The following is a 13,988-nucleotide window of genomic DNA, read 5'->3' as shown; positions in this document are numbered from 1 at the left end:
TAACGTTTTTTGTCTCCGGCGAAAAAGCCGGACACGCCGGATCCGGCGCGTCCGGCTTTTTCACACAATGAAAGCCTATGAGCGCCGCAATGCGCCGGATCCAGCGAAAGCCGGATCCGGTTTTTTGGTCTGAGCATGCTCCGTAGCTCTGCCCACAGGAGATATATAAAAGCAAGACAATGGGACCCTCAGCCACACCCAACATGCCACCCAAGCCAAGAACCAGGAGCAGGAGAAGGCAGCAGACATCTGCAGCAGCAGCACCATCAGCACCACCCCAAATGGAGCAGCAAATGGAACATGCTGAGGAGGGGAGTCCAGCAGCAGATAATTATCAAATCCCCCATTCCTCCAAACTAGGGCCATGGAATATCAAGATATTCATTGGCCCTTTGTTTCTCTTTATTCAACAGCCGCCAAAGAGATGCAGCAGCAGCAGCAGAAATGGCATCACTGGCAGCAGCAACAGCAGCAATACCCACAGCCATGGAGTCTGGCCATCAACAGGACAGCACATCTTCTTCTGGGAGCCCTCCCTCGCATCGTCAGCGTTTGACGGTAAGTTTTTATTTCCAAAATCCATCATCTCTGTAATATATGTCTATTCATTGCCTTTTATTTCAAAACAGGAATCACAAGATGAAGAGGAGCTCCCAGAAGAAGAAGGAAGGGGTGGACAGACACCTGGAGTGGGCTCACAATTGGTAAGTTTTTTGCATCAAACGCAGAAACACAACATCACACTACACACAACACATAGAAAACAATGTTCTGCAGACCACACACAGCAAACAAATGCCTACATCCAAAGACATAACATTTTTTGTTTTCTTCTCTAGTCTTCCCAATCTGGTGCTCGGCCAAGAGGTCCTCGCAGTGCCTCCCAGGGTCGTCGGCAACAGCAACGCGGCGGTCACCAGCGTGTAAGTATAAATATTTTTGCTTTGTTTTTTTGCACTTTTTATTTCATTTCTTTTGTGGAGGCTAATTATGTTATTTTTGTCTTTTTCTTTAACAGCCTTCACAGCGTGCTCCCGACTCTGACGGTGAGGATGGAGGGATTGATGTGGACTGCCTCATCGATCTCGTCAGAGAAAGGGAGCCGCTCTGGAATATGGCTGACCGCCGCCACGCTGACCTGATCGTTACCCGACGACTCTGGGAGGAAATCTGTTCGCTCCTTGTGGGCCGCTGGGAGGACCTCGATGTTCGGGCCCAGATTAAAGAGCGTAAGTATATACAGTACCGGTTGCTTGATGTAAACCAGTGTTTCCCGACCTCCAGTCCTCGTGGTCCCCACGGATCATGTGTTCAGGATTTCTATTTACTATGGAAATCCTGAAAACATGACCCCTGGGGACCATGAGGACTGGAGTTTGTGAAACACTGATGTTGTATACTAACCACTCCTTTCAGGGAACAGAATTGTGAATCGGTGGCGGTCTGTGAGGGATCGTTTCAAGAAGGAGTTCAATAAAGAGATGCGGGCCCCGAGTGGATCTGGAGGACGCAGGAGCAAGTACAAGTACGCACAAGCCCTGTCGTTCCTCCGGGAAACAATGCTCACCAGAAGGTAAATATTACACACCACATGTGAAAAAAATGTTAGATGTAACTTTTTTTTTTTCAGCCAGGGCCATACCATGTCAGTATTTTGTTTTTTTTTCTCTTTATTCTACAGCACGGTGAGCAGCACTCAGGAACCTGCACGATTGGACCCTTCTGAGGCGATCCCTGAGGAGACCGGCACCGAGGGATACTTCGACCGCCCCGGTACACCTGCACCTTCCCAGCCTTCCCACACATTCGACCCATCTGTCCCATCCACCAGCACAGGAGCATCGTGGCCGCCTACATTACATGAAGCTGCTGGTGAGGAGATCGCTTTCCCTTTACCCCACCCTTCTGCCCCTGCCACCTCTAGTACACCTGCGGGTACTGGGCGGCAGCGGCAGAGAGGTCAGGAAAAGAGTTATGCGCAAGAGTTCTTGCATCTGAATGCATCTTTCCAGAACTGTCTAAAAGTCTTGTCAGAGCAAATCTCCGCAGGCTTTCAGCAGATCAACTCCAGCATTCTGGAGGTGAAGACACTTCTGCAAACCATGCATTCAGAAGCAAGATCTTCGCCAAACCACACCTTTTTCAGGTCTGTTGTGGAGCACATGGCAACACTATCTCCTACCCAGCAGATGCATGTAATGCATTCGTGCCATGGTGCTCTACAGCAGGTTACCTCCCAACCTCCACCTCCAACCACTGTAGTTCCTCCACCTGCACCCCCTCCAGCCACTTTTCATCCTCCCCCTCCTATTACATCTGCACCCCCTCCAGCCACTTTCCATCCTCCCCCTCCTATTACATACCAGCAACCTCACCAGTACCAGCAACCTCCCCAGTACCAGACATCTCCCCACTTCCAGCAACCTGCCCCATACCAAACTCCTTCCCCGTACCAAACTCCTTCCCCATACAACTTGCCATCAACATCATCTGCTCCTACAGTCCCTGCCCAACCCTCCACTCCACCGCCCACCACCTCTTCTGCCTCCCACATGTCCACCCATTCTGTAGCTTTTTCCACACCTTCACCTCTAACTGTTCCTTCCCCACCACGATCCCAGTCCTCTCTCCACACACCCAGTGTCGAAGTGTCCCGCAGCCCCTCCAGCAGTATTTCCACCCCACAGTACACAGATTTGTAATGTGTGTTTTTTGTAATAAAAATGCCCATTGGGTTTAAAACCTTTATTAAAAAAGTTTTTTGCACTTTAAAAACATTTTACAAAAAAAAAAAAAAAATTTTAAATAAAAGTTAAATTATCGTTTCACAATGGTTGTCTGTCATTTCTTTCTGCGGCGAACTATGTTTAAAAAAAAAGGTTAAATACAGGGTATTTCAAAGGTAAAAAGGTATTCAAAACCAGGTATATAACTGTGGGTAAATTTTAGCTTTTTGCCACAGTTGTGTTCCTGGTTGTGTTTGAAGCAAAGTATTTCACCTAAAAAGTTGTGTTTATTGTTGGTGATTTCCTAACAATGTACACAACTTTTGTTAAAAGGTGAAATACTTTGCATAAAACACAACCAGGTACACACCTGTGGCCTAAAGGTAAAAATAGTAAGACCATGACAAGATAGCCAACTTTGGTTGGCAAAGGTATATACTGTTGGTCCAGAAGGTACACAAGTTTGGTTAGGGCACAAATCTTTCACACTCTGTCATCCCAGTGTACTCTGCCTTGAGGTGACATAAAGTATAGTGGAAAATTGTCCCTGAAACCGTCACAGAACTTCTAGTGGTAATATTTCCAATGACAACATCCATCTTCGCCAGTAACTTGCTCTTCTCTCCAACCTGCACTTTCTTCTCTACAACCTGTCAAAGAAGGGCTGTAGGAACATGCTATATATAGTTTTTCAGTAGCCAATCCCGTTCGGAAGGCCACAAGGGTCAATTTTAAAAACCGGATCCGGCGTAATCCGTCGAAAAACGGATAGAAAAACGGATGAACCGGATGAGACGGATCCGGTTTTGTCTGTCAAGAACAAGACGGATCCGGCAGAAAACCACATCCGGCACATCAGGTTTTACAAAACATTTGCCGGATCCGGCATTCCGGCACGACGCCGGATCGCGCCTGACGCCGAAAACCTGATGTGTGAAAGTAGCCTTAGTTTTCCTCTTTTCTTACTTTAGGCTTATTTAGCTCTCTGGTTGTGACGAGGCATCCAGGACCACCGTAGGCACGCTCCACGACTGCTTCTAGTTGTGTGTTAAGATCAGGGCTCTGCAGTCTACATAGTTACCAACCTCTCTTGCCTTCTGAGACTTAGCACGTTTTGCTTTTTTCCTCCTCGGTGACCCATTCATCACACACGCCCCTTCACCATTTTAAAAGGACTACATTTTCCATGTTCACTACTAGTGGCTGAATTGGGAGCGAACTTGTATGTGATCCGTGTGTGGGAACACCACAGTTTAAAATATCTAACTGTAGGTAATTTTTTTTTTAGCAAACTGGTGTCAATAACTAGGGCAAGACACAGCAAAAACAGTTGAATGGAGGCCTGAAATGCCATAACTTGTAACCCACAGATAAGTGAGGCATCTGATGGAGATAGCCCACTATCAAATATCTGGCCTGTATCTTTTTTTTTTGCCCAGCCAAATTATGTCAATCAGTAGGCTAAGACACAACAAAAAAATTCTATGGAAGCCTGAAATGGCACAATTTTGAGTGCAAAGATATGCGTTCCCTGTGGCCAGTGTAAAACAACTACCCTTTAGCTAAAATATTTTTTTGGTAGCAAAATGGTGTCAAGAATTTATACAAGACACTTCAAAAAATTTTTACAGTCCCACAAAAACAGCAGAATTTTCTGCGCACTGAGATATGATGCCTGGGACGGGCAAACCTGTTTAAAGGAGCTGGATTTTCATGCTGTACTATGAAAAGGATCTGGCTGTATTCTGCAGTGTCAACAACCAAATGGAGAAAAAAAAAAAAAAAAGGGGGGGGGGTTCTGGATTGCTTTGAATAAAATAATAAGGATTAAGATGCAAAAAAAATATTTCTGACCACTGATACCTGGGGTTTCGTACATATGGTAATGGAATGGACCCTCTTGATGTATGCAATGAAGTATACCACATACAATGTTTGCCTGCAACTGATATTGGGTCGCCCTCCCAGGGCTGTGGGGTACTCTGTACCGGGCCGGTCTCTCAGCGGGGATTGTCACAGCAGCGGTGACCCGGTCCGTGGCCCTGGGCGCCCAAGTAAGAAAAGGGGAATTGAATGATGGAATAAAGTTGAATGGTTTGTGACGCCACCTGTGGTGTTCGACAAGGGAGGTGTTAGGTCGACGCTGCATGCAGATCCTCTGGGACTGGTGGTATAGCGCAGCAAAGATGTTATAGCTCCCCACAGGTGAAGCTGTAGTCCCAGGGCAGTGTAGATAAGCGTTACAGGAATGGTGCAGTATAGGCACAGGGATGTAGCGGTGCCAGATGTGTGGCGCAGGAATGAGTGGAGGACACCAGGGCATGTAGTTCCAAAGCTTTACTCACAGTCTGTTGTACAAATAGGTGCTTGCCTCCGTGCCGTGTCCTCCGGGTTAGGATGGAATACTCCTTTCCAACACTCCGCCAACATGTGCCTTTTCTGAACGTCTCCTCTTATAGCGCCTTTAAATGAAGTACTCCTAGTACTGAGTTACACTGGAGTTCCTCCTGTCCGATGTTCTTATGAATTCTACTTGTATGGCAGACAGCTGTAGCCTGCTTCAGGGACTCCTTGCTACTAAGTCCCGGCTCTCTATCCAGTTGCTGTTGTGCCCCCAAATCTTGTGTGGGAATAAAGCGATCATTACTTCTATTCCTCCGGTGTCTGCTGCAGGACCATTAGTATCCATACAACCTCAGGGACCGGGCCCCAGCCTTGCGCTTAGAACTTCTAGGAAGGGTTCTCTTCCAACCCACATCCTCTGTTCTCTTTTACTCCTCATATTCCGTACTAATCTTTCTTTCTATGGAAAATCAGGCTTCCAGTCTACGTCGCTCTCCCTCTCTTCCTTTCCTGTGCCAGCAGACCCAGGTCACTGGGATCTGCTGCAGCACTTCCATCCATCTATCCCTCTCTGGGGATCCTCTCTCTCTCCAACTCAACAACTGACTCCCTGTCCTAAACTCTTCCCGCTCTCTTTAATGTAAGCCAAGCTCCACCCACCACACAGCACATTTTGTGGTCCAAGCAGGGAGCGACCAATGGGTGCTTTGCTACACTACTTTGTGGTGTGGGGTGCAGGTGTTGGAGTGCGGTCAGGAGTCTCCACCTTACCTGGATGGTGGGGCATCACACCTCAGGAGGAGGTGCAGTACCTCTGTGGCAGCTGAGCCTCAGGGGCACCACAATATCTATATACCCACAGACACTCCCTGCCTACCTAGCACTGCAATCTATATATCCCGTAATTAGTCATTAGAAGGACTGTTGATTAAGCTGGATTTGTGTATTCTATTATGGTATACCCACACTAACTTATAAACCCTAAAATCTTACACTCTTTTGGCAGCAACTCTCCCTACACTAAAACAACATCTCTCGAATCTGCACTTTTCTCGCCATGTTAACAAAAACCCTCACTATCGCATTGATCCACTTCCACCTGGACTACTGCAATGCTCTATTAATTGGCCTCCCCATTAGTCGAATTTCCCCTCTCCAGTCCGTACTCCACGGTCATCCATCTGGCTAATCGGTACTCTGACACGTCAGCTCTACACCAGGCCTAACATTAAATTAGATCTTATAATGAATGGTCAGCCAAAGTGCTTGTTCTCACCCACAAAGCTCTCCACAGTGCAGCACCCCCCCTACAATTTCCTCCCTCATTTCTGTCTATTGGCCTAACCGACCGCTCCTCAAACGACTTTAGACTAACTTTTGCACTAACCCGTACCTCCCACACCTTACTGCAAGACTTCTCCAGTGCTGCATCAATCCTCTAGAATGCTCTACCCCAAGAAAATAGGTCTATCCACAATTTGCACAGTTTTAGGTGTTCGCTCAAAATGCATTTGTTCAGAGTAGCCTATCACGTTCACTAATCAAAGTTATTTTATGTGTAAGTGTGCGTGTGTAGCCCATTCACTGTCTATCTATCCCTCACTCCCTCAAGATGGCTGGACCATCATTCCAAATACACCATTGTAAATACACACCTGTACTCTGCATCTCCCCCACCTCATTGTAGATTGTGAGCTCTCACGAGCAGGGTCGTCTTATTTTGCTTTAATGATTGTATTGTTAACGTTGTTACTTATGACTTTGTGTTGGCGCTATATAAATAATTATTTTTTTATTATTATTAATTATTGCTACTACACTGTCTGTTTCCGGCGGTGACTGACGAGCAGGGTGGCAGCAGGTTTCATATAGACCCGATGATGCTGTGCGGCCAGCCAATCACTGTAATGCCACAACTAACATGGCTGCAGCATTACATTGCTTGGCAGACAATCCCTGCATGTTGATTGGCCCTCTTTAGAGTACCAAACATGCAGGGCGGGGACCCGAACTTCCGCCGAGCAAACCCGGAAATGCTCATCGCTCGCCAAGTACCGTGAGTACAGTGATGCTAGGGCGAGTACCAAGCATTACTGAGTATGCTCGATCACTAGCCATTATGAATGGACCTTTAAATGAGTGCCGATTGACCAATGCTCATTATACAAATATATGCCGTTAAGTCCTCTTTTCCTCATTTACAGTCCTTATAATATACATTTTTGTATTAAAGTTGCACTCCCATAAACATTTTTTAGATTTTAAAAATATTGTAATCATAATAAATAAATAATACTATGTACTTAACAATTGCTCATTTATTGTTCTACCTAGTAAATTTTTCACTTTTCTATGCTCTATGTAGAAACAGGACGACTCTTGTCCCTGCGTTTATCATCCCTCTCTTTTTCATCTTCTGACCCAGCTGCCCTTCCCTGTCAGGGACTTTTGCAGCGACTCATGCAGACATAATCGACCTTCTGTTTCTATGTAAAGCTTAGAAGCATTCAGCTAGTCAGTTATTAACCACATGAGGTCATAGACCTATTGGAAAAGAGAAGAATTAGTTGTGTAGAAAGGCAAAATGAGCAATTGTAAGTACCCAGTGATGTATAATATGTTGAGACTGCAATATATTATAAAGGATACAAACTTTGATGGGAGAAGCGCTTCTTTAAATGTGTTCATGTTTGTGGTGGGTATTTTATGTGGCCTTACTCTAGGTCTACAGAAGGTCAGCAAGGTTTAATTTTTTATACTACAGAAGTTTAAATTTTTAAATCTACGAATCACAGCTACATAAAGGCACATATAACAAACACCTCCTGACAGATCATCAAGAAAATGTTTGCTACTAGTATTACCAAATTTTAGGTTCCCGTCTGGAGAAGGAAAAAACCCCATCACTAACCTCCAAATGATTTAAACTTCTTAACTAAGAAATCACATTCTTCACATATCTTGCTTTCAATAGTTTTTTTCCCCATCCCCAGGTCCTTCAGGGTTGAAATTGTAAATCTTCTCATTATTTTCCAATTCTCACCATTAGAAAAAATGACACCTGGAAAGAAACTTCCTGACAAAAACACATTATGAATTACTAGGTCAGGATAAACTACTGAGAAAAAAAAAAAAAAAAAAAAAAAATCTATACTTTGGTGGTATCTTATACTGAGCATTTCCATATCTACAGATAATATTACATGAATATGTAAGATTTTTTTTGTGGAATATCTTTGGAATAACCACTTATGGTTTCTACGCTGAAATACAGTATGTCAGAAATTAGCACTGTTATACCGTATTGCCAAGTTCCGAGCATACCTATGGGCCATTTTCCAAATACATGAATATATAAAATCATCCCCAATTTTTTTTTTTTTTACACCTTTAGACCAGAGTTTAACGCGAGATGAAAAAAAAAAAAAAAAAAAAAAAAAAAAAAAAAATCAGCACCTCACACCTCTCCAGACTCACGCTAACCTTCCAGTCATCATCACATCATCTGACCCCGACTGCTGACACTTAACTGGGACTATGGGAGTACCATCTATGATGAGGCCAGATCAGAACTCTGTGCAGGCGTGTGAAAGGTCATGACATGCGCCGTGACCTTGCAAGCACATGCACAGAACATCCATTGCCTCATCAGACAAGATCTGGATGGCTGATGGTGAGGAGCTGAAGAAGTGAGTATAAGCATTTTTTTTTTTATCGTTTAGATGGCCCATAATGAATTAGAAAGATAGTGGAAATGATTTTGCTGAATCTGTGTGGAAGCAAAATAGAGAAAAAAAAAAATTCTGCAATTTGGCCAAGGCAATTTAAGAAATTTGAGTAGAAAGTAATTCTTCAATTTGCTCGCCTCTAATACATATCATTCCGTGGCAAAGATAACGTGTGAACAAAGCTTTCCAAAGCTACATTATAAAACATTTATATCATTTTATATGTAATACTAGGTCTGACCTCATGGTGTGCTGTTTAATAGAAAATAATAATGTGGAAGAAAATACAGATAACTACAGTATAGGTCAAACCCTGGGTTCCTGATTAAAAAAAAAAAAAGAAAATGTTAATGATGTGCGAACCCGAACAGTAATGTTTGGGGTCTGTACTTAACACCTACAGTTTGGGCACGGACTTCGAACATAGACTTCTCCAGGAAGTCAGTGTTACTCTCCCGGTTCAGCACTCCAAACATTGGGCATTTCCCACTTTGTCATCTGCATAACAGTGCAAAAAACACTGTTGGCCCTGATCTGCAGTAAGATAATTACCACTGGTCAGAGTGCCAGCAGCTGTGACCATTAGTAAAATGTATACCTCCAGAGTCGTTAGCTGATAAGAGTACTACCATCAGTCTATGACTGTCGCTAACAACAAGATCAGGTGTCCGAGCTACAAATAAAAAAAAAAAAAAAAAAAAAAAAAAAAAAAATTGCGGCATCTGTTCTATTTTTGGTAACTAGAATGGCAAAAATGACAGCTGCCTACTGCAACCCTTTGCTGTCAGCTTTATTATGGCTGGTGATCAAAAAATAAGGGGGTCATCATGCCATTTTTCCACACCATTTTTCTTTTAAATTTAAAAACAGCTTATGGTCACCCATTTTTTGTCAACCAGCCAAGCTAAAGCAGACAGTTGGGACTGGTATTCTCAGACTGATAAGGGGCCATGGATATTGCCCCCCCCCAGCCCAAAAAACTAGCAGGCACATCTAATAGATTCACGAACTCAAGCGCCTTGCCCAGCTTTTCCCACACGCCCAGTGGCGGTGGCAAGTGAGGTTGATGTTACCTTTGTATTGTCAGGTGGGGATTTTTATTTCAAACAATGACTTTATTCTGGGTGTTTTTTTTTTTTTTTATTTACAATATGATTTTGAGATTAGTAATTGATGGGAGAAGCACTATAAGAAACCTATCAGCCTACACCAGCTATCGCTAACAGCAGCAAGAGCAGGCACTGCTGATGGGAGTATTCAACCAATACCTGCACCCACTGTTATTAGCGACATCAGGCATACGCTGATGGGAGCAGTACTCACTAGAGTTGAGCGAAACAGGTCGAAAAAAATTCAAAAGTCGCTGACTTTTGGCAAAGTCGGGTTTCATGAAACGAAACCCGAACCTAGGATGAGGTCGGCCACGAGGTCGGCGACTTACGCGCCAAAGTCGCGTTTCAAAAGTTTGTTTTGCGCTCTTTTTCAGCCAATCAGGATCCACGGACACTGTGGGCAACGTGATGACCTAGGCACGGGTCACCACCATCTTTCAGAAGGGCATGCAAGTGATTGGCTTGCTTTGGTGGGCGTCACAGGGGGTATAAAAGGGCGTGCACGCCGACCGCCATCTTACTTCTGCCGATCTTAGTATAGGGAGAGGTTGCTGCTGATTCTGTAGGGAGAGCGTTAGGCAGGGAAGAAGACAAAAAAAACTGCTTCTGCTGCTAGCGATTTGGCCTGCACAACACACAAGTCACTGTGTGTGCAGTGCAAGGGGAGGCTATATTGTGGTGTATCAGTGGTGTTGGTTGTTAGGCTGCCTTTTAAGGCTTCCTGACACGCTGGCATTGCTGTTTACCCACTGCTCCGCAAACTTGCCTTTTTAAAAGCAATCCAATCTCCCTTATCCTCTAGTCACAGCTGTGCCATCGAGCCTGTCACATAGCGCTCAGATATAAGTGGGCCTCACACAATCCACAAGTGTCCAGTGTCCAAAAGTGTACACAGAGATTCAAAATCTCCATTATCCTCTCGTCACTTTGGTCACAGGCAGCTGTGCCATCGAGCGTGTCACATAGCGCTCAGATATAAGTGGGCCCCACACAATCCACAAGTGTCCAGTGTCCAAAAGTGTACGCAGAGATTCAAAATCTCCATTATCCTCTCGTCACTTTGGTCACAGGCAGCTGTGCCATCGAGCGTGTCACATAGCGCTCAGATATCAGTGGGCCTCACACAATCCACAAGTGTCCACTGTCCACAAGTGTGTGCAGAAATTCTAAAGCTCCCCTGTCCTATAGACACCTTGTACCTTGTTTTACATTACTATATAGTTTGTTGGATTTTGTCTACATTTCTACCAAAAATGAGGAAGGCTGGTGGAAGAGGCCGTGGAATTAGGCGGGGGTTGGCAGCTGGTAATGATGGTGTTGGATCTAATGGTAGTGGCAAGAGCAAAATAGGACCGAATGCAGGAGGTGCTGACCCTGCGTCATCGTCTGGCTACATAAGGCCTCGAACGCTTAGTTTTCTAGGAGTTGGCAAACCGCTTTTAAAGGCAGAGCATCAGGAAATAGTTTTGTCTTACATTGCTGACTCAGCCTCCAGCTCTATCGCCTCCTCTTCTTCAGTTGTAAAAAGTAAAAGCACTGAGTCGTCATTGGAGGCTCATGTTCATGAACCACACCTTTCCTTGTGTCCTTCACCCCAACCAAGATTGAAGGATGACGCAGGCCATACTACTGATTACTCCATGGAGCTGTTTTCACATACCATGCCTGGATTATCAAGTCAAATGGTGAATTACCCAGGCCAAGATGAATCTGACATGGAGTGCACTGATGCACAGCTGCTGAGGGATGATTCTGCTGGTACATTCACTCAGAGCACTACATTGTCCTCGCAGTGTACAGAGCCAGATTTTGACCCTGATGAGACTCAGGTGCCCCTTCCCGCACACTATACCACCATACACGGTGACACAGAAAGGTGCACATGACATAGAAGAGGAGGTGATGGATGACCCAGTTGTTGACCCAGATTGGCATCCATTGGGGGAAGAGGGTGCTGCTTCCAATAGCTCAGATGAGGAGCATCCACAGCAGACATCGACATCGCAACAGCTGTTATCTGGCAGGCCCGGAGCACTCCAAAGACAGGTTCCAAACATCAAAAGAGTTGCTGGACAGCTTGTCCAGAAGGTCAAAAGATCACAGCGTGCTAGGCCGCAAAATGTCTGCCAAAGTAGGAAGAGTGCAGTGTGGCACTTTTTTGAACAAAATCCTCATGATCAGGCCAAGGTTATCTGTAAGAAGTGCGCAAAGACCTTTAGCCGAGGGAAAAATCTGAAAAATTTGAATACCAGTTGCATGCTTAGACATTTAACCAGCATGCACTTGCAAGCATGGACACAACACCAAACCTCAAGTGCCACATGTGCAACTGATCACAACGAAGGTAGTCAGCAACGCTACATTGTTTCCCCCACTGTAAGCCCACCGGTTAGCACAGCAGCAAATGTTGAGGTGTCGTTGCAAGGCCACAACAGTCAGGGAATCCCACTGTTACATCAACGAAAGACTGATTCTAGGCCATCAGAAAGAACACCAACTCCATCACCATCATCAACCCTCTCTCAGTCCGCCCTGTCCACCGCTACTTCCACCATATGCAGCTCTCAAGTCCAGCTCACCCTCCCAGACACTATGAGTAGGTCAAGAAAGTACTCAGTCTCTCATCCGCGTACACTGGGTTTGAACGCCCACATTGCCAAACTAATCTCGTTTGAGATGATGCCCTTTCGGTTGGTGGAAAGCACAGCTTTCCGCGAACTCATGGCCTATGCAGTACCACGCTATGACCTACCCAGTCGCCACTTCTTCTCTCGCAAAGCCATCCCAGTCGTCCACCATCATGTGAAAGACCGCATTGTCCATGCACTCAAGCAGTCAGTGAGCGGAAAGGTGCACCTCACAACTGATGCATGGTCCAGTCGGCATGGCCAGGGCCGTTACGTGTCCATCACTGCGCACTGGGTTAATGTGGTGGATGCAGGGTCCACAGGGGACAGCGGTGGTGGGACAGTGCTGCCTAGCCCACGGTATAGGAAACAGTTGGCTGTAGGCGTTCGACCCTCCTCCTCCTCCTCCAGAAGCGAAAGCTCGTCCACAGAGCGCAGTCGTACGAGCACTCCATCTGCAGCTGCCACTGTTGCACACGATGTGTCCCCCTATCGAGCAGCTAGTGGAAAGCGTCAGCAGGCTGTGTTGCAGATGATGTGTTTGGGCGACAGACACACCGCCGAGGTGCTGGCCGAGTACTTGAAGCGACAAACTGAGTCATGGCTGGGCAGTGTACATCTTGAGGCAGGCAAGGTAGTTAGTGATAACGGCCGTAATTTTGTGGCAGCCATAGCCCTTTCAAAACTCAGCCACATACCTTGCTTGGCTCACACCTTGAACCTGGTGGTGCAGTGCTTCCTCAAAAATTATCCGGAGTTAACAGCCCTGCTCCAGAAGGTGCGAAGACTGTGCGCGCACATCCGCCGGTCGCCTGTACACTCCGTTCGTATGCAGAAGCTGCAGCGATTGCTCCACCTTCCCAACCACCGCCTCATTAGCGACATTGCAACAAGGTGGAACTCCACCCTGCACATGGTGGAGCGGCTGTGCGAGCAGAGGCAGGCCATAATGCATTTGTGGGAGGATACACGGCCAGGCACTTTGAGAGCAGACATGGAGTTGACAGGCGTGCAGTGGTCGAAGCTGAAAGACCTTTGTAAAGTCCTTCAGTATTTTGAGGAATGCACACGGCTGGTAAGCGCAGACGACGCCATCCTAAGCATGAGCATCCCACTTATGCGTCTGCTCATGCAAACTTTGACGCACCTTAAGGAGCAGGCGTCTGCAGCCAATGTTGATGAGGAGGAAGAGGAGGAGGGAATCCTTGATGACATTCAGCCATTGTCTGCTCAGGGACCTCTCCTGGACGAGGTGGAGGAAGAAGAGGAGGAGGAGGAGGAGGAGGAGGAGGAGGATGATGGGGATGATTACTTAGGGGAGGAGGATGCATCTCGTGGGGCAAGTGAAAATGTTGGCGTGGCAAGGTCTGGTACAGGGTTTGTGCGTGACTGGAGGGATGTGGATTTGCCAGAAAGTGCTCCTCCACCCAGCACTCGCAGTGCATCATTGAC

At 46.0% G+C, this 13,988-nt stretch overlaps 1 protein-coding gene across 3 annotated transcripts in view; it reads right to left on the bottom strand.

Annotated features, from left to right (window-relative positions):
* LOC141098549 (cytochrome P450 2K1-like) overlaps window positions 1-13,988 on the bottom strand; it is a 71,953-nt gene that overhangs the window by 46,873 nt on the left and 11,092 nt on the right. For 2 of the 3 annotated variants that reach the window (XR_012234283.1, XM_073586431.1), the window contains exon 5: window positions 7,981-8,145. Coding sequence is in view for 2 of the 3 variants with exons in the window: in XM_073586431.1 (XP_073442532.1) it covers window positions 7,981-8,145 (165 nt within the window). In the remaining variant the exon portion in view is untranslated. The remainder of the gene's footprint in view (window positions 1-7,980; window positions 8,146-13,988) is intronic. The other variant, XM_073586432.1, reaches the window with a different exon arrangement.

This window comes from Dendrobates tinctorius, unplaced genomic scaffold (genome assembly GCF_039654945.1).
Source record: "Dendrobates tinctorius isolate UK_male_01 unplaced genomic scaffold, ASM3965494v1 ptg000093l, whole genome shotgun sequence".
NCBI classification, from domain to species: domain Eukaryota; kingdom Metazoa; phylum Chordata; class Amphibia; order Anura; family Dendrobatidae; genus Dendrobates; species Dendrobates tinctorius.
Note: the sequence above shows the minus strand (reverse complement) of the source record. Positions and strands in the feature narration are given on the sequence as shown.